Source organism: Ranitomeya variabilis, chromosome 4 (genome assembly GCF_051348905.1).
Source record: "Ranitomeya variabilis isolate aRanVar5 chromosome 4, aRanVar5.hap1, whole genome shotgun sequence".
Lineage (NCBI taxonomy): Eukaryota > Metazoa > Chordata > Amphibia > Anura > Dendrobatidae > Ranitomeya > Ranitomeya variabilis.
The window spans coordinates 40,752,019-40,775,791 of NC_135235.1; the positions used below are offsets into that span (position 1 = coordinate 40,752,019).

Here is a 23,773-nt window from a genome sequence, read left to right on the forward strand (position 1 = left end):
GATTAGGAGGTCTTTGAACAGTCTGCTGGAAAGTCACCCAATGTATCTCGGTCTAGTCCAACAAGAAGTTCACCTGTGAAACGTTCACCAGCCAAGCAATCTCCGTTAGCCAAGACACTTGCTAAAAGTTTATCACCAGCTAAAAATTCCGTTTCTGTGAAGTCACCTGCTGGTGCTCACACCTCTGCTGCAGTAACGCCTGTGAAAACTTCTCCAGCTAAGAAGTCTCTAGTGGAAAAGCCATCCTTCTCTGCTAAGTTAACACCGGTTAAAAAATCTCCATCTGCAAAGTCACCTGTCAGATCTCTGTCCAGAAGTCCAAAAGGTTTATCTCTTAAACCTATTCCCACTACACCAGCAAGGATGCCGTCTGAGAGGTCCCCAGTGGCCAAAACGCCTACTTCACCCGTGAGGTCCGCAGTGGCCAGGTCACCTTCCAAGAAGTCTCCTATGGCCAGCTCGCCGTCCAAGAGGTCACCAGTGGCCATGACGCCCAACCCGACCAAGCGGTCCCCAGTGGCCATGACGCCCAACCCGACCAAGCGGTCCCCAGTGGCCAAGATGCCCACCCCGAACAAGCGGTCCCAAGTGGCTAAGATGCCTACTTCAGTCAGGAGGTCCCCTGTGGCAGAGACTCCCACCCCAACCAAGCGGTCCCCAGTGGCCAAGACACCCACTTCAGTCAGGAGGTCCCCTGTGGCAGAGACTCCCACCCCAACAAAGCGGTCCCCAGTGGCCAGGACGCCCACTTCAGTCAGGAGATCCCCTGTGGCCAGGATGCCCACTTTGACCAAACGGTCCCCAGTGGCCAAGACACCCACTTCAGTCAGGACTTCTCCTGTGGCCAAGATGCCCACCCCAGTTAAGTGGTCTCCTGTGGCCAAAACACCCACTTCAGTCAGGAGGTCCCCAGTGGCCAAGACGCCCACCCCGACCAAGCAGTCCCCAGTGGCCAGGACGCCCACTTCAGTCAGGAGATCCCCTGTGGCCAGGACGCCCACTTCAGTCAGGAGATCCCCTGTGGCCAGGACGCCCACTTCAGTCAGGAGATCCCTTGTGGCCAGGACGCCCACTTCAGTCAGGACTTCTCCTGTGGCCAGGACGCCCACTTCAGTCAGGACTTCTCCTGTGGCCAAGACACCCACTTCAGTCAGGAGGTCCCCAGTGGCCAAGACGCCCACCCCGACCAAGCGGTCCCCAGTGGCCAAGACGCCCACCCTGACCAAGCGGTCCCCAGTGGCTAAGACACCCACTTCAGTCAGGAGGTCCCCTGTGGCCAAGACGCCCACCTCGACCAAGCGGTCCCCAGTGGCCAAGACACCCACTTCAGTCAGGGCTTCTCCTGTGGCCAAGACACCCACTTCAGTCAGGAGGTCTCCTGTGGCCAAGACGCCCACCCCAGCTAAGCGGTCTCCTGTGGCCAAGACGCCCTCTTCAGTCAGGAGGTCCCCAGTGGCCAAGACGCCCTCTTCAGTCAGGAGGTCCCCAGTGGCCAAGACACCCACTTCAGTCAGAACGTCCCCTGTGGCCAAGACGCCCACTCCGGCTAAGCTGTCCCCTGTGGCCAAGACGCCCACTCCGGCCAGGAGGTCCCCTGTGGCCAAGACGCCCACTCCGGCCAGGAGGTCCCCTGTGGCCAAGACGCCCACTCCGGCCAGGAGGTCCCCTGTGGCCAAGACGCCCACTCCGGTCACTCCATATATGAAGGGACGATTCTCTGTTTCACGTATAGATACACCACCTCAGGAACAAGTTCAGAGTGATCTTCCAGCTTCACAGACCCCAAAGATATCTCGTAAATCTCTATCCATGAGAAAAACTCCTAGAAGAAGCCGGAAACTTGAAGCTTTTGAACTCATTCGTTCCAGAAGGAGAAGTGGTGCTACAGAAGCCAACCTGCTTGGTAAGTTTTTATTTGCTTAAAGAATAATTCCTCACTAAGTTTTTATCCTCTTAATATATTGAAATCATATTTATATAGCACAGTGTACTTAAAATTTCCCAGACGTCTTCAAATAGAGGCTGGACAGGCATCTGAGATGGTTTAGTGAATCCTGCATTGAGGAGGGAAATGGACACTATGACCCTGGAGGTCCCTTTCTACTGTAACATTCTATGATTTTGCGTTTCTACGCTGTTAATTCTTTTCCATTAGGTCTATGATATCAAGTGATTAAGGCTACGTTCACATTTGCGGTCAGCGCCGCAGCGTCGGGCGCCGCAGCGGCGCCGCATGCATCATGCGCCCCTATATTTAACATGGGGGCGCATGGACATGCGTTGTGCTGCGTTTAGCGCCGCATGGCCGCAAGCGTTGGACGCAAGAAACGCATCAAGTTGCATTTTTTTTGCGTCCAACTTGCGGCCAAAAACGACGCATGCGGCGCAAAACGCAGCGTTTTAGCGTGCGTTTTGCCGCGTTTTTGTTTGCGTTGTGCGCTGCGGCGCCGACGCTGCGGCGCACAACGCAAATGTGAACGTAGCCTAAGAACTGACTAGCTGTATCCTTCTAAGCTCTGTAGAAACAGGAGGTCCATTTTCCCTGTATGAATCATCACACTGCAAAAGTCCCTGGCAGGGGGAGGATAGAGCAGCTAAGTTGGAAATTGAAGAGGCGAATGATAAATGCATGGGCAGCTGACTTCCTGCATAAAGCTGAGAAAAGAATTAACTGAATAGAAAAGAAAAATGAGCAATTGTAAACGCACAGTGCTGTCTGTATGAGATGTTTATTGCCATATACTAAGAGGCTAAAAACTGATAGTTGTTACTGATCATGGGAACGTACCCTTAATCGGCAGCGCTTTGGACATGGCACACGTCCACTAGGTCCAAAACGCTGCCGGCTTTTGGAAGCCGGTGATTCCACATGTTCATTGACACCATGTCCAATGCATTGTATGGGTGAGATTTATGTTGCAGAGTTTCGTGTCTCCACAAGATAATTGACATGCTATACCTCTTCCTTCTGTATGGTCAGTGAATTCAGCGTTCTTGTGCAAACCAGACCATAGAAAGAAGGAAGTGGTACAGAATGTCGAAGTGCAGGGCTCATGCGTGGGATTAAAGCACCACAACTGCACGTCACAGGTCAGTGGTCACACGTCACAGCTATTACCTGTATGCCCATAGTAATAGCTGAAACGTGTCCCAGGGTGTGATGGATTCTCCTTAATGGACATAAGAACTTTAGTTTTGTAACCTTGCCTCGGTTTGTTTGTAAATTTTTTTTTATTTATTTATTCCCCCAATTAGTTTCTAAAACATGGGCTGATGTTGTGAAAGTTGGAGTAGCAAAATCCCAAAGGACAATTAATAAACCTGTGCAGAAAATAGTGACTGTAAAAAAGAAACTTAAGCATAAGGTATGTGGTGACTTTTTTTTTTTTTTTCATGCGTTTTTTTTTTTTTTTTTGTATTGCAAATGTGACATGCTTTGCCTGCTTTCAGACTCCAATGAAAAAAGTCAAGGATGTGATGAGCACAGGTCATGCAGACTCTCCTGTCACAATTCTTGTGGGAAGAGCTCACACACGAGTAGTGAACCTAACTGGATTTGTCCCTAAAGTCATGAGGAACCAGGCTGTGAAACTCGACACTGCCCACAATGAAAGTTTCACTGGTAAGGATTACTGATAGTATCTCCGTAAATGATTTGTACACCACAAATCTGATAACTCTTCAAAGGGGTGTTCTCCAGTTGTCTTTTCAGCACTACAATCACCCTAGTTTCCTTGCTTTTAGCAGGACAGGCTCTCCTTGAGTGACGGTTCTTGTGAATAGACCTGTAGTATTAGAACTATAAAGTTCAGCTATAAGGCTAGGTTCAGATTGCGTTAATGGGTGAGCGCTAACGGACAGCGTTGCATGGCGAAATTAATGCCGTGCACCGCGTCCGTTAGCGCTCGCATTGCTAGCGCGTGTCATTTTTGGCACGCGCTAGCGATGTGCTGGTCTTTTGTAGCGTCCGCGGCGCGCCCGAGGTCCTTTCCCCGCTCTCGCAGATCAGGGATCTGTGCAAGCGGGGACGTTTAACGCGACCCCTTAAAAGACATTGCGTTAGCGCAATCCGCTAGCGCTTAGCGCTAAACGGATTGCCCTAACACAATCTGAACCTAGCCTAACACATTCAGCCCTTAGTACCTTTGTTCTGGAGTCTACATTGTTATACCCATATTTACACAGATATAGCTAGTGATGAGCGAACGTGCTCGAATAAGGTGTTATCCGAGCATGCTTGTGTGCCAAGTCTTTGGCGTGCTCCAAAAGTATGATCAAGTCCCCCATGGATGCATGTCTTGTGGCTGTTAGACAGACGCAACACATGCAGGGATAGCCTATCAAACGGGCAATCCCTGCATGTTTTCCAGCTGTCTAACAGCTGCGAGACATGCAGCCGCGGGTACTCGGATATATTTTTCGAGCATGCTGAAGACAGTTAGCACATGAGTATGCCCGGATAACACTTTATGCGAGCACATTCGCTCATCACTAATAAAGCATATCTGTTCAGAGGATGAGGGAGGTGAGCAGCTAACTGCTGTATAGAAATCAATAGACTCGAGAGAGCTGACTGGGATGTCAAGAGTTAACCCCTCTTTTGAGCATTCTCAAGACTGCCGGCCGGAAAGTAAAAGCAGAGCACAGCGGTGACGTCACCGCTGTGCTCTGCTTTCACTTTACGGCCGACACTCAGTCAGTGCGGGAAGCAGACGGCTAGGGACCTGACGGATACCGGAATGTGAGTATGTACTGTTTGGTTTTTTTTACATTTACGATGGTAACCAGGGTAAACATCGGGTTACTAAGCGCGGCCCTGCGCTTAGTAACCCGACGTTTACCCTGGTTACCCGGGGACTTCGGCATCGTTGGTCGCTGGAGAGCTGTCTGTGTGACAGCTCCCCAGCGACCACACAGCGACTTACCAACGATCACGGCCAGGTCGTATCGCTGGTTGTGATCGTTGGTAAATCGTTTTGTGTAACGGTACCCTTAGAGCCATGTGCTTGTTATCTGTGTAAATACAGTGATAAGTGTAGACAGAGAGCAAAGGACAGATATGCAAATGTTACATCAGAACTTATGCTGGGCTTTATAGTTCTACAAGTATTACAGTTCTATTCTCCAGAGTTGTCATTAAGAGGAGAGTGCACCCTGCTAGAATTGAGGCGATTGTATTTCTCTGACAAGCTCAAGAGACGGCCTTTAATGAGATTGAGCCTTAGGGAGTTCCTGGACCACGAGCCCAAGATGTCGGTTTTGTTTACCGAGCCACTTGGTTATCACCAAATTGCTCCTGGATCATTTGCTCTTGAAGGATGTTTAGATCTGTTCTTTATTCATGGATATGTTCTTAGTCCAAATTGTGATCCATTTTCATTTTTCAAACAGTTAAGTGATTGCTCTCACAATTTTACTTAATACTGCCACGAATAAGAGTGAGATCTAAACATCCTAATAGAGCAAATTGTTGCAGTGATCAGGAGTAATTTGGTGATGAGCATAAGGGTATGTGCACACGCTGCGGATTTTGCTGCGGATCCGCAGCGGTTTCCCATGCATTTACAGTACCATGTAAAGCTATGGGAAATGAAATCCGCAGTGCACATGCTGCGGAAAAAAAAACCGCGCGGAAACGCAGCGGTTTATATTCCGCAGCATGTCAATTCTTTGTGCGGATTCCACTGCGGGTTTACACCTGCTCCAATAGAAATCTGCAGGTGAAAACCCACAGAGGAAACCACGATAAATGCGCAGTAAAAACCGCAGCTTTTTTGCACTGCGGATTTATCAAATCCGCTGCGGAAAATTCTGCAATGGAATCCGCAGCGTGTGCACAAGCCCTAATTGAGACCTTAGTGAAAAAAGACCTAGCACTCAACTTGATGCTTTAGTGACGTATTTATTGTAGTACCCAACAAACGTTTCGGTCCGTCATATGGACCTTCATCAGTAACGTACTATGGTGAGAATTGCGTCAGGAGACAATATAGTCCCGGGGTACGTGTGGCGCCTTAGGTGAACGATGGACCTGTATGGAGACTTAGGAGGATGTCAAGAGAAGCGCCAGCATCAGACGCGGTATCCACCGCTAGTATGAGACTAGCGGTGGATACCGCGTCTGATGCTGGCGCTTCTCTTGACATCCTCCTAAGTCTCCATACAGGTCCATCGTTCACCTAAGGCGCCACACGTACCCCGGGACTATATTGTCTCCTGACGCAATTCTCACCATAGTACGTTACTGATGAAGGTCCATATGACGGACCGAAACGTTTGTTGGGTACTACAATAAATACGTCACTAAAGCATCAAGTTGAGTGCTAGGTCTTTTTTCACTATTATATTAAGGTGTGGGAGCCTACCTTAGCACCATCCTAGCAGTTTGTGCACACGCCTTTTTCTTACTAATTGAGACCTTGTCACAAGGCAAAAGTGATAACTAGTGGCTCTGTGAATTAACATTTACATTTTGGGTCAATAGCCAGGATACTTCCCAGATCTCCATCTCATGAAAAAGCGGGAGGACAAAGAAAAATACAGAAATTGTGATAAACTTAAAGCACTGATTAGGTCAGAATGGGTCATCATCAGCAAGGATTTGGCCCAGGAGAGAATATACATCTTCCAGGGAGAGGGGAAGAAGTCTTGAGACATAAACAATAAATATTGAGGCTTTTAAACTTTTGATAAATATATAAAGTTTATGTAAAAACTTTTGACTTGCTTATAATCCTGCTTCAGTAACCATAGAAACATCTGATTAAAAGATCTAAAACACTGAAGCAACAAAATTTGTGTCCGCCTCAAAACTTTTGGCCATAACTGCAGGCACGCACACTAGATTTTTTTTTTCATGCCTAAGGAGAAAGTTTTAGATGGGTAAGCATGCCGCCTCTGTCAACATAAAATGGTTATAGTGCAGAGATCTGCTCATTGGTTGTGATTGGTATTGCAAATTTGCCCAACTTAATAAAAAAAAAAAGAAATGCTCAATAAGGTTTTATGGATTTTTATTTTGGTCTTTTTTGGTTAGGTCATGTTTGCTGTAACTTTTTTTTTTTTGTCTTGCTTTTATCCTTTAATGAAGGTGTGGCTGAATTATTTAGCACCCCACCAAACAAGCAAAGGAAAAGTAATCGCCTGGAAAGCTCGAAAGTGGAGTCTCCTAGCTCAGTGCTTGTGGAGGTGTCGGCGATGCAGACTCCAGAGGAATCAGGTCGGTGTTCAGATTGCCATTGCTGCAGTTAGTAAAAACGTAGTGACTCAATCTGCAGCTTCAATATAAAATTATATACTGTAATATAAAAGCCTAGCCCGCTGAAAAGCTTCCAGATTCTTGAGTTTGGCAAAATAGCAGTTGGAAGTTTAACTTGTCGTTTCTACAGTCCTGGCTGCTGACAATGTGCTGCGGAGATGATCTTAAGGCTGGATTCATACATGATTTTCGTGTCTGGTTTTAAAGCAGTTTTTTTGGGGGGTGTAGAAGTGAATCCAGCATGAAGTAGTAGTGGTAGTCCTCATAGGATATATCCTAGCACTTCAAACTGGATGTGTGATCACAGCCTGAATTTTTTTTCATGACCGTGTGTTTTTAAATATATACCTTTGCCTGCAGGTGAAATGGTGGTTTCTCCATTAGACAGTACTAAAACCACACGGCGCAAGCAGTACAGTCGAGATGCTGTGTCCAGGTTGCTTCAAAGTCCTGCCTCCCCAGAATTGCGTAAGGAGGATGGTAGTGCCACAGTTGAGATCCCAGCAGTAACGTCGAAAAATAGGAAATCTGTGGGTCTGTCCGGCATCAAACGTATCATGAGGACACCAAAGCAAAAAGTGACACCGATCACCGACCCTCACGCATTAAGGAAACTGCTGAGAACACCAACAGAACCTGAATCCTCTAGGGCTTATTCTCGAAGATCCACCAAACTTGAAGTTCTTGGTATCGACAGGCTCATGAAAACGCCCAAGGAAAAGCCAGCGCCTATAGAAGACTTCACTGGTGTTCGAAGAATCATGAAGACGCCTAAACAGAAGGCAGAGGCTGTGCAAGACTTTGCTGGTTTGAAGAGGATCACAAGAACACCTAAAGATAAAGGTCAACCAGTGGAAGATCTGGTCGGACTAAAGCAGACAATGAGCACACCCAAGGGGAAATCGCTACCGGTGGAGGATATGGTTGGGATAAAACGTATAATGAGAACCCCCAAGGTGCGGGGTCAGCCCGTGGAGGACATGATCGGTATAAAGCGCATCATGAAAACCCCTAAAGAACGGGGACAACCAGTCGAGGATATTGCCCTCAATCACTTACTGGGTACTCCAATTGAGAGCATCCAGTCAACTGAAAGTACCCGTCCAATAGAGGAAATATTTGGGATAAAGAACTTGATAAAGACACCGCCAAAGTCTTCTGTCAGTGAAGAGGTAATATATAAACTTGGGTATTAAAACAATTTTTTTTAAAACTGTATGTTTTAAAAAAAAGCCTTACAGGATCAAACGTCAATGTGTTTTCAAGTTTGACTAGTGGTATATTGCACATGTCGGACTTAAACACACAGTATATATGGGACTGGACAGTGTTATTGGCTGCTCATATACTCCAGTGCTAAAGTCAGAAGCACACGTGGGGTCAGTAGGGCCTTAGGGAGACATTAGATGTTTGCGCTGGGGAACTTTTCTTGGCATATATTCCAAATGTAAATCTTCAGCGGATGTGATCAGGGCCTTCTGGTTCAAAATTCACTTTGTTCATGTGTTATTTATATTCCAGTTTTATGCTAATAGTTCAAACCTCTTTTATTTTAATAGGCTTTATCAAAGGATCGTGGCAGCCGATCTGCAAAGTGTGAGTATTTTGTGATATCTATAATTATCTGCGGAAATAAAAGGCCAATGTCCCCTAAGATCAGTGAGAATAAGCGAATAAAAAGTCTGAAGGCCTCCGTACACATTATCATGTTGGCCAACGCAGCCGATATATATGCAGGTGCTTCTCACAAAATTAGAATATCAAAAAGTTCATTTCAGTTCTTCAGTACAAAAAGTGAAACTCTTATATTATATAGTCATTACAAACAGACTTTTGGGTTTTCATTGGCTGTAAGCCATAATCATCAACATTCACAGAATAACACTTGACATAGATCGCTCTGTTTGTAATAACTCTATATAATGAGTTTTACTTTTTGTATTGAGGAACTGAAATAACTTTTTGATATTCTAATTTTGTGAGATGCACCTGTGTATGTGATGTCGATTTCTTTGTCCGATTTCAGACTGCAGATCACATGGTTTTCCTGGAGATAAGCTACTGGCCACCGTGTCATTTGGCAACTTATTCAGAGAACACAGGAGTGCTCGTTTGGCTGAGCGCGGAATGTTGGCTGAAGTATTCTGGCTGCAGCCATCGAATACGTATGGCCGGCTTAAAGAAATATCCCCCATCTCCAAAATTCTGTAGGTGTAATAGAAATAATATTGGCAAATACCTCCAATTAGAAGTCTAGTATAGTTCTCCTGATTAGCTAAGTCGCTTACCCCATGTGCAAGGCATTGCAGTAGCTTAGGTATCCATGGTTATGACCACTCGTATAGTGAGTTACTTGCTAGTGGTTGTAACTTTGGATACCTAAGCTACTGCAGTGCCCTGCACATGGGGTAAGCGTCTTGGCGTATCAGGAGAACTGTACTACACTTCTAATTAGTTATTTGCTAATATTACACCTACTACATATTGGGATAGGATCTTGGAGATGGGAATACACCTTTTTTAAAATGTTGAACAAGCCATTATCTACTGCCTTAACCTGTGCTTCAAGTTCTGCCCAGTCTTCAGAAAGCGATGCACCTAGTCTTTGTGCATGGCTCGTTTATGCAGACAGGTTTAGGGTCTGTATTTTTAATTAGTGAAATGTGAAGTTCTTTTTTTTTTTTTCTCAAATTTAATTTTTTTTATATATGTACTTTAGCTGCAAAGAGGGGCAGACCTGCAAAACGCTTAAGCCTTCTGGTGGATACTCCGTCAGGTATAGTATATTCTTTTAATTCCTTGTATTTCCAATGTGCATTTGTCTGGAAAGAACTCATTGGGGGGAGGTTTGTCATTGCTGTGTAATTCTAAGGCTGTGTGCACGTTGCGGATTTACTGTGGATCCGCAGTGGGTTTTTTTCACGCAGAAACGCTGCAGATCCGCAAAGTGATTTACAGTACAATGTAAATCAATAGGAAAAAAAAATGCTGTGCTAATGGTGCAAAAAAATCCGCATAGAAACCGCAGTGGATTGAAAGGAGGAGCATGTCACTACTTTTGCGTGGATCTGCAGCGTTTATGCACCCTTCCATTATAGAAATCCGCAGGGGTAAAAAAAAAACCGCATAAAATCCTCAGCAAATCCACATAAAAACGCATCAAATCTGCACCTGCGTTTTCTGCCAGGAGATGCATATTTTGTGCAGAAAATTCTGCACCCCAATCCGCAACGTGTGCACATAGCCTAAGTGGAAACCTAGACAAGTCTGTGTCTTAGGCCTGTTTCACATTAGCGTTGTGAGGAGCTGCGGACTTCCTCCATGAAGCCTCGGCCGCACCGCCACCGCTAGCTCCGCCTACTTCTGCATGCGGCCTGCGTACCTATCTTTAACATTAGGTACGCAGGTCATACGGCTGTATGCGGATGCTTCCGCATGCGTCGATTTGGCGACCAGCGTAGGACGCAGCTGGTAGCAATTTATTTTTTCTCCGCATCGTCAAAACGACGCATGTGGAAGCATCCGCATACAGCCGCACGACCTGCTTACCTAATGTTAAAGATAGGTACGCAGGCCGCTTGCAGAAGTAGGCGGAGCTAATGGCGGTGGTGCGGCCGAGGGCGGAGCTTCACAGAGGAAGTCCGCAGCTCCTCAAAACGCTAGTGTGAAACTAGCCTTAAAATGTCTGATTATAGTGGTTACCTCTGTCTGACTTGTGCCATTTTCATTGTCTAGACTTAAAAGGGTATTCCTATCACTTCCTAAACCAATATGTAGTAGGTGTAGTAATAGCAAATTCCCCCAATTAGAATTGTAGTATAGTTCTCCTGATTCGCTATCTCGCTTACCCCATGTGCAGGGCATTGCTGTATCTTAGGCATCCAAGGGTTACAATCATTCGTGTAGCGATGGTTATTAGTGGTCATAACCAGGGATACCTAAGCTACTGCAATGCCTGCACTTGGGCAAAGTAACATAGCGAATCAGAAGAACTATACTACTTTTCTAATTGGAGGTATTTGCTAATAGTATTATTACACCCACTACGTATTTTGATAGGCGATAGGAATGCTCTTTTTAAGTTTGCACCTGCTTACTTTATGCCAGAGATTTTCACAATTTTTTGGGGCGCACAGTGTTGAATGTTAGGTCTCTATTTCTTCCAGTAAGGCCAAAGCCTTCTCCTTGGTGAGGAGCAGATCGTGTCTGCACGGCTCAGGGAAGGCAGCAGAGATCTAGTTCAGTCTTGCCGCTGCTGCAGTAGTCTTGGATGCAGGAGGAGCAGAGCTGCTTACTTTCATACTGCTTTTCTAGATTTAGTGTTTCTTTAAGGGTGAAATGTCATAAACACATGTGAGAAAATGATTTCTCACAACCTGATTACTTACATGACCAGACTGTTTATTGTCTTTTGGATTTACTCATGTTTGTCCTGGAATTTGAGCTTAAACCTTTTTCATCTGGTGGTCTGACAGAAGACCTCACCAGTGTAATTATGTATTATGATAGGACTAGGATTGGTAAATTGGAAATTTCCATAACCAGAAATAAAAATTGCTTTCAATTTGTAACCACAGGTCAGGCTGCCCATGACACCGTCCATGTACAGATTATGCAAGAGTGTTTTATACCTATCAGCCGAGAAGTTGTAAAATCTTACCCATCGAGAGGCAGACCCTCCACGAGTCGAGTCGGTTCCTCCTCAGGTTAGTCTGTACTGACACGTTCACTTACAAATTAAAAGAAAAACGAAAACATTGCCTTCACTGCAGTTTCACATTTGTAATGTTATAGAAGCGATTTCTAAAACCCCTCCATATTATTGACTGTTCGATCGTTTCAGTGTGCCAAAAAAAACCCAAAACCCTAATTTGAGGGAATAGCTTTTTTTTAATCAAGTAGAACATAAAGAGTTGTGTGAATTCAGCCTTGCTTTACTTGGATAAGCGAGGACAGTGTGAAGGTTGCTTTCATCTCAACGTTTTATAGAGTAAAAACTGGAAGCTGGTGGACCTATTCTGTAGGGTAGTTTGTAGTAGACTACTTGCTCGGCACTATTTGGGCTTACTTAGTAGCTGACAAATTAAAATCACATATTTTAACACCAAATTTTTGGTTGTTGCAGACATTCTTAAGGATCTTGTAGAATCTGGTGAAATGACTTCTCCAAAACGTAGAGGAAGACTAAGCTCTGCTGCCAAATCTCCTACAGGATCTAAAGCAGAAGAGATTTCCCCAACTCGACGTGGAATACCTAAAGCCATGGCAGAAGAACCAAAGGAATTTGTTCTCATTGCTGATGGCAATTTGACATCTCCAGCACGTAAAGGAAGACCGAGCAGCATGGTAGAAACTCCAAAAGAGTCTGTGTCTGACACTGTCAGTGGGGTGACGTCTCCAAGTCGCAGGGGAAGACCGAGCTCTAAAGCTGAAGCTCCTAGCGAGTCTCTTGCAATACTTGATTTAGAAAACGTAATACCAACAGTCATTGAAGTGACTTCCCCAAGTCATAGGGGAAGCCGAAGCTCCACTGGTAAAGCTCCTAACAAATCACTCTCTACTTCTGACGCTAAAGTGACTTCCCCTACTCAACGTGGAAGACCTAAAACTGTGGCAGAAGAACCCAAAGAATCTGTTCCCATTGCTGATGGCAAGGTAACATCTCAGGCCCGTAAAGCAAGATCTAGTACAACTGTAGAATCTCCGAAGCAGTCTGATATTGTCAGTGAGGCGGTTTCTTCAAGGCGCACTGGCAGACCGAGCTCTAAGTCTGAAGCTCCTAAGGCGTCGCCCACAATATCTGATGGTGAAACTGTAATGCCAACAGTCAGTGAAGTGATTTCTCAAAGTCGTAGGGGAAGACAAAGCTCCACTGGTAAAGCTACGGAAATAACTTCGCCATCTCAGCGCGGAAAACCTATATCCTATGCAGAAGTATCCAAGGAAGCGGTTTCCATTGTTAAGATAACATCTCCATCTCGTAGAGGAAGATCTAGCACCACAACAGAAGGTCCCAAGGAGCCTGTGTCTGATGTGGCCATTGAGGAGGTAATTTCCCCAAGACGCATGGGAAGAGCTAGCGCCAAGTCTGAAGCTGCTAATCGGTCTCATGCAGTATCTGATGGAGAAACCATAATGCCAACAGTCAGTGAAGTAATTTCCCCAAGTCGAAGGGGAAGAACAAGCTTCACTGGTAAAGCTCTTGAATCTCGCTCTACTTCTGATGTTAAAGTGACTTCACCATCTCAAAGTGGAAGACCTAAAATTGTGGCAGAAGAATCCAAGGAATCTGTTGCTGATGGCAAGGTGACCTCTCCAGCACGTAAAGGAAGACTTGGTATCACAGCAGCAGCTTCCAAGGAGTCTGTGGTCAGTGAAGTAACTTCACCAAGGCGGATCGGCAGACCGAGCTCCAAGTCTGAAGCTCCTGAGGAGTCTCCAGCAGTATCTAATAGAGAACTGGCTTCCCCAACACAGCATGAAAGATTGGGAAGCCGTAGAGGAAGGCGAAGTTCCTCTACCATTTCCAATGATCCCACAACTTCTCCAGCACCTAAAGGAAGACAAAGCACCACAACAGAAGTGCTCAAGGAAGTTCCTGAAGTTACTTCCCCATCTCGCCGTGGAAGAGCTATAAAAACCACCTCCCCAGCCCTGGAGGAATCTGTTCCCTCTGTTGAGACCAAGTTGGCATCTCCGTCACGTAGGGGAAGACCTAGCAGCTCTTCAGTCACTAATGCATCTAGTCTCCCAACTTCCCCAACACCTAAAGGAAGACAAAGCACCACAACAAAAATGCTCGAGGAAGTTCCTGAAGTTACTTCCCCATCTCGCCGTGGGAGATCCGTAAAAACCTCAGCCCCGGACGAGTCTGTTCCCTCTGTCGAGACCAAGTTGGCATCCCCGACACTTAGAGGAAGAACAAGCACTGCCGTTACTAATGCATCTAGTTTCCCAACTTCCCCAGCACGAACAGGAAGACAAAGCACGGCAACAGAAGCACTCGAAGTTCCTGAAGTTATTTCCCCATCTCGCCGTGGGAGATCCATAAAAACCTCAGCCCTGGAGGAATCTGTTCCCTCTGTCGAGACCAAGTTGGCATCCCCGACACATAGAGGAAGAACAAGCACTGCCGTTACTAATGCATCTGAACTCCCAACTTCCCCAGCACGTACAGGAAGACAAAGCACCGCAACAGAAGCACTCGAAGTTCCTGAAGTTACTTCCCCATCTCGCCGTGGAAGAGCTATAAAAACCACCTCCCCAGCCCTGGAGGAATCTGTTCCCTCTGTTGAGACCAAGTTGGCATCTCCGTCACGTAGGGGAAGACCTAGCAGCTCTTCAGTCACTAATGCATCTAGTCTCCCAACTTCCCCAACACCTAAAGGAAGACAAAGCACCACAACAAAAATGCTCGAGGAAGTTCCTGAAGTTACTTCCCCATCTCGCCGTGGGAGATCCGTAAAAACCTCAGCCCCGGACGAGTCTGTTCCCTCTGTCGAGACCAAGTTGGCATCCCCGACACATAGAGGAAGAACAAGCACTGCCGTTACTAATGCATCTGAACTCCCAACTTCCCCAGCACGTACAGGAAGACAAAGCACCGCAACAGAAGCACTCGGAATTCCTGAAGTTATTTCCCCATCTCGCCGTGGAAGAGCTATAAAAACCACCTCCCCAGCCCCGGAGGAATCTGTTCCCTCTGTTGAGACCAAGTTGGCATCTCCGACACATAGAGGAAGACCTAGCAGCTCTGCAGTTACTAATGCATCTAGTCTCCCAACTTCCCCAACACCTAAAGGAAGACAAAGCACCACAACAGAAATGCTTGAGGAAGTTCCTGAAGTTACTTCCCCATCTCGCCGTGGGAGATCCATAAAAACCTCAGCCCTGGAGGAATCTGTTCCCTCGGTCGAGACCAAGTTGGCATCTCCGACACGTAGAGGAAGACCTAGCAGCTCTGCAGTTACTAATGCATCTAGTCTCCCAACTTCCCCAGCACCTAAAGAAAGAAAAAGCACCATAACAGAAGCGATAGTGAAATCTATTCCAGTTCCTGCAGTTACTTCACCCGTGCGCCGCGGAAGACCCATAAAAAGCAGCGCACCAGACAAGTCTGTTACCACTGCTGAGACCCAATTGACATCCCGGGCACGTAGAGGAAAACAAAGCACCTTTGCAGTCACCAATGAATTAGTTCTCCCAACTTCCCCAGCACTGAAAGAAAGACCAAGCACCAGTACAGAAGTACTCGAGGTTACTGCAGTCACTTCCCCGAATCGCCGTGGAAGAGCCAAAAAAGGCACAGTACTTCTTGAAATCTCCCAGCAGCCAACTACTGACAAGGATCATCCTGTTCTGGTTTCTGAAGGTAAAACAACATCACAAACACGCAGGGGAAGACAAAAGGCTGCAGAAGAATTGCCCCAAGAGTCTTCAGCTCCTGAGTTGCAGGTCACCCGTGCAAGTAGGTCTGAAGTCTCTGCTGAAGTGTCAGAATTATCACAGCAGTTGCCCAGCACCCAGTCACGAAGAGGAAGACTAAAAGCCTCTGCTCAAACTTCTAAGGTGTCTGACTCTGTCTCTGAGATGTTTGTTAGTTCGCCGACCCGAAGAAGCAAATCTAAGGACAAATCAGAGGCGCCAAAGGATGCTGTTCAATCTATGACTGATGAGACGACTTATCAGAAACGCAGAGGGAGGGCAAAAGTGCCAGACGTTACTAAAGAGTCCAATGCGGTTACTGATGGCAAGACATCTGCACCGAAACGTGGAGCTAGATCTAAGGCTACCGTCGATGCCTCAGAGGAGTCTGGTCCAGCTGTAGAGGAGGTAACATTGCACACGCGCAGAGGAAGGGCTGGAAAGACGGACGTGCCCAAAGAACCTGAAGTGACTAAAAGTGCAAACGATGTTTCTGAAGTTACATCAACACGCAAGGGAAGATCGAGGAAAAACGAAGTGTCCGAGGAGACGGTGCCCGTTTCTGATGTTACATCGCCTAAACGAAGGAGGAAGCCTGACATTGCTGACGGTGAGTGACGTTTTACTAGAGCTTTGAAGGGAATCTGTCACCCCATGGACTGTTTTGATCTATTGCTATGGGCATACAAGTAATAGAATGATTAAACCAGTCTTGCCGAACATGTCAATGTGACGCTGATGGGAGGAGGGTACCATTTATGATGAAGTCAGGAGGCGGTGATTTCTTCCAGGCACAGCACACCCCGGAGCCTGGAAGAAATCATTAGCATATATAACATTATAAATTAATTTCTCAAGACCTACACCGCAGCTATGAGGCATTCAGGGAAGACTGGTTTAATCATACTATCATCTGTTTGCCCATAGTAATAGATCAAAATCGTCCGGGTGGGGGTTTGACAGATTCCATTTAATGTTACTTAACCCTTTCACAATCTTGACTAGTTCCGTTTGTTTCCGGATTTTTGCTTTTCTTCCCAGAGCCATAACTTTTTTTTTTTTTTTTAAATTTCTCGGTCGATATGACAATAGGAGGGCTTGTTCTTTTGCAGGACGAGTTGTACATAAGAACGACACCATTAGTTTTACCATATCGTTTACTGGAAAGCGGAAAAAAATTCAAAGTGCAGTGAAATTGCAAAAAAGTGCAATTCCACAATTGTTTGGTTTTGTTTTTTTTAACCAAGTTCACCAAATGCTAAAACTGACCAGCCATTATGGTTCTCCAGGTCACTGAGTTCACAGATATCAAATATGAATAGATTTTAAGTGGTGAAAGTTTTTCCAAAGTAAAAAAAAAAAAAGGCACCATTTTCCAAGACACGTATCATCTCCCTTTTTTTGGAATCTGGGGCTTGTTGACAGCTTATTTTGAGGTTGACACAATGTTTTGATCGCCCGTTATTTTATTGCAATGTAAATCTGGCATCTTGTTTTTTTGTTTTTTTTTTCTTTGTTTCGTTTCTTTTTTTTTCTTTTTTTTTTCCTTGTGCTGTTTATGATCGATTTCATGCTTTTGATAGACCAGGTGTTCAGATGTGTATTTGAGCCTTTTTTTTTTGTTTTTTATTTTTCACTTGCACTAGAAGCATCGATCATCCGAACGACTATGAGATCATAGCTATAGGGCAGTGACAATCACAGGGGTCTCCGGCAGACCTCTGGTTGTCATGCCAACCAATCGGTGACCCGTGGTCATGTGACACGGGCGTCGATGAGCGGGATTTGTGACGCACTTCCGGTGCGAGAATGTTAAATGCCGAGATCAGATATTGGCAGCAGCATTTAACCTGCTAACAGCTACTGGTGGATCACAATGAAATCAGCTGGCATGTGCCCGAAATCATGTGGCCTCAGTGCCAGAGCTCATATGGAGTGCGGGGACATGACGTTCCTATACGTAAAGGTCGTTAAGGGGCTAAAAGGACTTGTCGGCACAGAATGACCTTTTCAGACTAAGTTGTGCTTCACAGCGAGGCTAATCATTTTATATGCACCTTCCCATTTGCTTGTTTTACGTCTAACTCCTCCCTTTTTCTTTGGCAGCTCTGGCACCTTAGTCTGAGATAGGCGGGAGTTGTAATAAATCTGCCTGTTGTGTCGCTGTTGCAGCGCTTGTAATTTGACCGTTATCCCTTCCTCCTTCTAGGAGAGTCTGAGTTCTCTCAATTGCCACCTGAAGGCATAAATGAAAAGACTGGCAGATCAACCAAGAGAACTGTCCGTCAGAATGTGAAGTCCTCAAAGCGAAGTGGAGAGGAGCGGCTACAAGAACCAGAGTCTGTGTCTCCTGGGGCTGAAAAGGCCCAGCTACCTTCTCCAAGAGGAAGAAGAAAAGCCGTGCACAGTGAACCAGCATCTTCTGAAGGTAAGATGACTTCTACTAGTACATGACATAGAGCGGCCTTCTGGGCCAGAGAGAGTAATCTTATGGGATGAGGCACAGACCAGTCTCCTGTTGTATAGTACTGGAGATAGGTGTAATAAGACTGCAGTGCTGGCTCCCCCTACTGGAGACATGGCAGAATGCTTGGATATATGCTGCCCGGCTATGGCTGCTCCATGCTGCTGTTTAGGAGATGAAGTTTGCTGTGCTGTCTATTTTAAAAAGACCATTGTCCACCTTCCTTCAGTATTATTCTTACTCTGTATAATTATCGATAAACTTTTTTTTTATTTTGTGAACCCGTTTTTCAGCTCTTTATCAACACCTATTATGGATCGCTGCTGGTAGTCGGCTTCATTGCGGTAACTCAATAGTGTTGTTTTTTTTTGCTTCTTGGTTTCAGATTATAATTCAAGTTTAGAGCATGAACAAGCAGAAAAGTTACCCGTCCACACTTCCCCCGTGACCAGAAGAGGTGGAAGACGGAAAAACACAGAACTTGCTGGTGAGTTCTGAGCCCGCCATATTGCAAATTGTAGGTAGAAAATGTTATAGATTTGGCTGAAAGTATTTTATTTCTTATTACAGCTGCTGAGTCAGATGTTACTAAACCAAAGACATCCAAGCAGGAGACAAGAAGTCGGGGGCAGTCTAAGGCCAAGGTTGTCACAGAAGTGAAGGAAAGCTCGGATTCAACAGATGAACCCATTAAGAGCCCTGAGCCCAAGTCTCCAAAAAGATCAGCTGAACAAGCAAAGGACTCGGCGACTGAAAGTCAGCCTAAGCGTTTACGTGGACGACCAAGAAAAAAAGACGACTCTCCCAATGCTGGTTCAGAAACAGCAGTGCCTGAAGCTAAGGTCCCACAGAAGAAGAGTGCCCCCGCAAGAGGAAGATCTAGAGCTGCAAGAGATGTTAGTGATGCATCTGATGACCAGACAAAGGAATCTAGTTTACCAGCAACCAAACCACAAAGAGGTTCTAGAAGAAATCCGAGTGTACCCGACGGCTCCAGTGCTACACATGAGGAGCCGACCAATCCGGCCTCTTCAGATGTTACAGAATCTACCACCAGGAGCACACTGGGTAAGAAAGCTTCCGACCACAATGCAGCCCAACCAGCACCTGAAGTAGAGGGCAGAAAAAACACCAGAGGTAAAACTGTGCAAAATGTAGAACTGGACGCTTCTAAATCCAAGGCAAAATCTGTACAATGGCACCCTCTGCTGGCCACTGACATCGAAAGCACAACAGACAAAGTATCAGCTCAGGAGTCCAATGAGGCACCTACCCGAGGTGGAAGGTCCAAAGGAAAGGCCAAACCTGATGCTCCTGAACTACAAGTCCCTGCAAAGAGATCGCGCAGAGGAAACCATAAGGAGGCTGAGGAGACTCCAGAAGCATCTGGCCCTGAAACGCCAAGTGTAATGGATGCTGCTCCTCGTAAAAGAGGGAAAGGGGCAAATGTGCAGCTGGAAGGCACAAGGGCAAAATCTGCGAACGAGACTACCGATTCTACTAAAGTGAAAAGTCCGCAACGTGGCCAACGAGCAGCATCGAATGAACTAAATGCTGAAAATAATGAAGAACATAAGGTTCAACCGTCCACTTCAAGAAGACAGAGGGGAACAGCGGCTAGTAAGACAGCTGCTGAAAAAGAGAGTGCCCAGTCCCCTGTTAAGGCTAAGAGTCCGAAGGGAGTCTCGGGTAAAAGTAACGTTAATGAAAAGTCCCCAAAATCTACACGGGGAGTAAAAAGGAAATTGCCAAACGCTGAAGCAAACGTTCCCTCTCCTGAGGAAAGGGAAACTCTTTCCCGAGCAAGCAAATCCGTCCTAGTGGAAACAGAGAATATTCCTGCTGGTCGTGGTAGGAAAAATCTAAGAAATACCAAAACTCAGAAAAGTGAAGTACAAGAGGCGCCAATTGTAAAGCTGGCGGTGACCTCCGAATCGCCAGCAAAGAGGAGGAAAACAGGTAAGCACGATGAGATAACTACTCAGTGTCCTTGTATCAGAGGGAGCGGGAAGTATAGATGTACAACCTCTGTGCATTTGTAACCCCAGCTGTAGTGAAGTGACCGCCATAGCTACTTACAAGTGCTTGTTGAGGATTTCAGAAAATTCACCCTCAAATTATGACTAGGGATGAGTGGACCCCGGAAGTTCGGGTTTGACTGAACTTTAGTCTAAAGGTTGGTTAACTGACCCCCATTTAAACCCCTCACTCTCTAGCCCATGTCTGTGTTTGCAGTTCAGCACCACATACTGGGTGTCCGGTACAAACCCTGAACTTTAAAGTTCGGGTTCGCTCATCTCTAATTATGACCTGTTAATGCTTTGAGCTCTGAAGTGGGAATAAATATCATTCTGCAACTTCTAACTGCTCCTATATGGAGGTGCGTGTTTGTACCCAGTGTATATTTTTTTGTATGCATACACAATATGTTATGGTGTGTATGTATAATATTTCAATCTAACGTTCTTCTTTGCCACTTTTTTTTCTCTTTTCCAGAGGCAGCTACCACTGCAGCTCCGAAAAAGAGCTCCAGACAACAGACATCTAAACCCGATATCGAGAAGCTGTCTGCAGCAGTAAAAACCAGAACAAGCGCAAGGAGCAGGAAATAAATCCGCCGTCCCAGTTTTTTTTCTTTTTTTAACTTGTAAATTAAATTATAAAGTTTTGAAGCAGAATTGCGTAAAAAAAAAATTAAGTGGTTTCACAGAACTCTAGATGTTTTAAATACTTTAGTGCTGCCTCTTAATTGTTTTCAAAGGAATTGTACATTTTTATATTCAACTTTTTTTTTTCCTGTTTGTCACGTTTAAGCTTTACAATTTTATGCAAATGATTGTGACTGGAAGAAAGGGAATGCATACTTCATGGCTACTTCTGAAATTCATATAAATATATTTTTTTTACATGGTGTTTTTTTTTTCTTTTTCTTTTACTGCAATATTCATATTAGATTGGTATACCTATTGAATAAATTGAATTTGCCAGTATTCGCTTCCGCTGTGGTTTAACATATTGGAATGATTATTTTTGTTAACTTGTTACATCTGTAATTTGCTTTGCTTTAATGTGATGCAAAGATTGTAATGGAATCATTCCAGCTTGTGACTTTCTGTAATTATGCCATGCGCACTATGTCTTAAGTGAGGTTTTAACAACCATATGTATTTAAAAGTTTGTTTCTTTGTATTTTTAATATGGGGGGCTTTAATATATGTAAAATATATATATCTTAGACATGTCTAGTCTCGGTTTCAAAAGTACATAAAAATCATTACTGCAGTCTACCAGCTGAAGGCACACATACAGAATTTTAAAAGGGTTACTTGGTATTAGAAAAACAAAAAAAAATGTACGGCGCCGCAACATTAGTGTCTGGCATGGCAGCTCCAGTCGTGTAAACGGCCGAGCCGCAGTACATCGCCTATAGACAGCAATACTCGTATTCCTTCCAGGTGTCGTCTTTTTATGCTTGTTTTTTTTTTTTTTTTTTTTTTTTTTTTTACCCTTGTAACCCTCATTTCAACTCGTAACAGAATGTAAAAAAAAAAGCTTTGCGGCTAATGTGATTGTTGTGCGAAACGCGTTTGTTTTGTGTTTTCTTTTTTCCCCTTAACATATTTCAGCTGCAGCAACATGGCAGCCCCCGAGGAATGTTAGAGCAGAGTGTGCCCTGTGCTCAGACGAATGTAGCTGAGGTCCTTTTGCGTCCTGTAATGCCTTTGGTACCATGCGGTGGCCTTCACAGTGAATGCACAACTGGTTTTTAATAGTGGTGTATGTAAAATTTCAAGCGTTGAATGGAGTTTTGATTTGTTTAATGTATTAAAAAAAAAAAAAAAGAAATTAAAAAGCTGACTTGCAAAGGTGTTTCCATTTTATTTTATTCTGTTAGTGCTTTTATTTAAAGTGGTGCGACAGGTACTGTCATTTCATTGACAAGAGGTTAACGGGACCCTCCCACCCTCACCTTCCAGTGTTTTTCCTGTCCCCACGGGATAGTGGCATGAGAGGGAGTTTGCTCCTAGAGTGAAAATATCTTATCCTGTGGAGGTTCATTGTACAGACTCCTGGGCTACCAAGCAGTCTGGGGCTGACACCCCTGAGTAGAGGTTCATCAGTCACTGCTCGACTGGGGGAAGGGAAGGATGAGACCCATGATACACTCTTAGGCCGACACATCTCTGGGTAGAGGTCCCTCAGCCAACAGCCAGCCAGTGCACCTTCTACAATAATACAATTTTCCTGGTTGTGACACCGCTTCCCTCTATATACCAGCTTCCCCGGAAGGCAGCACACGTGAGGGCACAGTGTAAATGTCTCGAAGGGCAAGACCTCTGGGCTGATACAAGCTTTATGCCGAAGCTGGGCCAAGGGCTTCATGCTGACGTTTGCATTCAAACTTTAACTTTTGCTGAGCATGTGTGTCATTTTATGGTTGAGTAACACTTGGATGTTTTCACTGTTGTTTACCAGACCAGTATCAGCCTAACTACTGAAGGTCTGTAGCTGGGCACATGGTGTTAATACAGAAAATTAGTTCCCTGAAGGCTGCCTTCCAGCTGTGCCCCGTTGATTGGCTCCTTTTGAGTGGAGCTAGGCTGTCAATTGAAATTTTATCCTGAATTTCTATGGATTAGCCTCTTGAAGTCCAAGTCTGGTCTCGTGTCTCGCACATTTAAGCATGGCCTGAGTCTGTGCCTCAGTGCCTATGGCCTTGGGACTCATTGCTCGTTCTTAATGTGAGCGGTTTTTTTTCGCAGTTTTATAGCGAAAAACCGGAAAAAAAGCGACGTGTGCACACAGCCTAAAAGAAATCAAGAACAAAAAATGTGGTAGTCAGTAATGGTTACTTTTTTTTTTAACCAAGCATAGAGGGTAAATTGAGTCACTCAATTATGAGGGGAATAAATTATGGAATCAAGAAAAACAAAAACACTCCAAAACATAACTAGTATTTTGTTGCACCACCTCTGGCTTTTATAACCGCTTGCAGTCTCTGAGGCAAGGACTTATTGCGTGTCACACAGGACTCTTCATCAGTCTGGCTCCAACTTTCTCTGATTGCTGTTGCCAGATCAGCTTTGCAGGTTGGAGCCTTGTCATGGACCATTTTCTTCAACTTCCACCAAATATTTTCAATCGGATTGAGATCCGGACTATTTGCAGGCCATGACATTGACCTTGTGTCTTTTTTTTTTTTTTTTTTTCAAGGTATGTTTGCAGTTTGTGCTCTGGCAGGATGCATTATCATCTGGTAAAATTATTTCTTTATCGCTTCATTGGGGGACACAGGACAACCATGGGTGTATGCTGCTGCTGCTAGGAGGCTGACACTATGCAAAAAAGGAAAAAGGCGTAGCTCCTCCGCGGCAGTATACACCCACCGACAGGCACCAAGCACCTCAGTTTGTGCTTAGTGTCTGTAGGAGGCGGACCTGGATCTTCAGATCCGCTGCTAATCTTGATTCCTTTACAGGTTTTGTTGTTTTTATTAACATTTTGGCTTTTCTTTTTCAGATACAGGATTCAGGGTGCAATCTTTCACCCTGCCTCCCCAGGAGGGCGGCTGAGCGAGCGGTGTGGTGTCGTCCGCATCGCAGCTCTCAGACCGCCGGCAGGACATT

At 45.2% G+C, this 23,773-nt stretch overlaps 1 protein-coding gene across 2 annotated transcripts in view; it reads left to right on the forward strand.

Annotated features, from left to right (window-relative positions):
• Positions 1-22,012, forward strand: part of MKI67 (marker of proliferation Ki-67) — a 36,738-nt gene extending 14,726 nt beyond the window's left edge. For both annotated transcript variants that reach the window (XM_077258391.1, XM_077258392.1), the window contains exons 9-21: positions 7-1,903; positions 3,256-3,365; positions 3,451-3,622; positions 7,091-7,219; positions 7,619-8,430; positions 8,818-8,854; positions 9,978-10,034; positions 11,836-11,964; positions 12,384-16,292; positions 17,892-18,110; positions 18,532-18,633; positions 18,717-20,105; positions 20,643-22,012. In XM_077258391.1, coding sequence (XP_077114506.1) covers positions 7-1,903; positions 3,256-3,365; positions 3,451-3,622; positions 7,091-7,219; positions 7,619-8,430; positions 8,818-8,854; positions 9,978-10,034; positions 11,836-11,964; positions 12,384-16,292; positions 17,892-18,110; positions 18,532-18,633; positions 18,717-20,105; positions 20,643-20,758 — 9,078 coding nt within the window. In that variant the 3' untranslated portion in view covers positions 20,759-22,012. The remainder of the gene's footprint in view (positions 1-6; positions 1,904-3,255; positions 3,366-3,450; positions 3,623-7,090; positions 7,220-7,618; positions 8,431-8,817; positions 8,855-9,977; positions 10,035-11,835; positions 11,965-12,383; positions 16,293-17,891; positions 18,111-18,531; positions 18,634-18,716; positions 20,106-20,642) is intronic.
• The last annotated feature ends 1,761 nt before the right edge of the window (positions 22,013-23,773 follow it).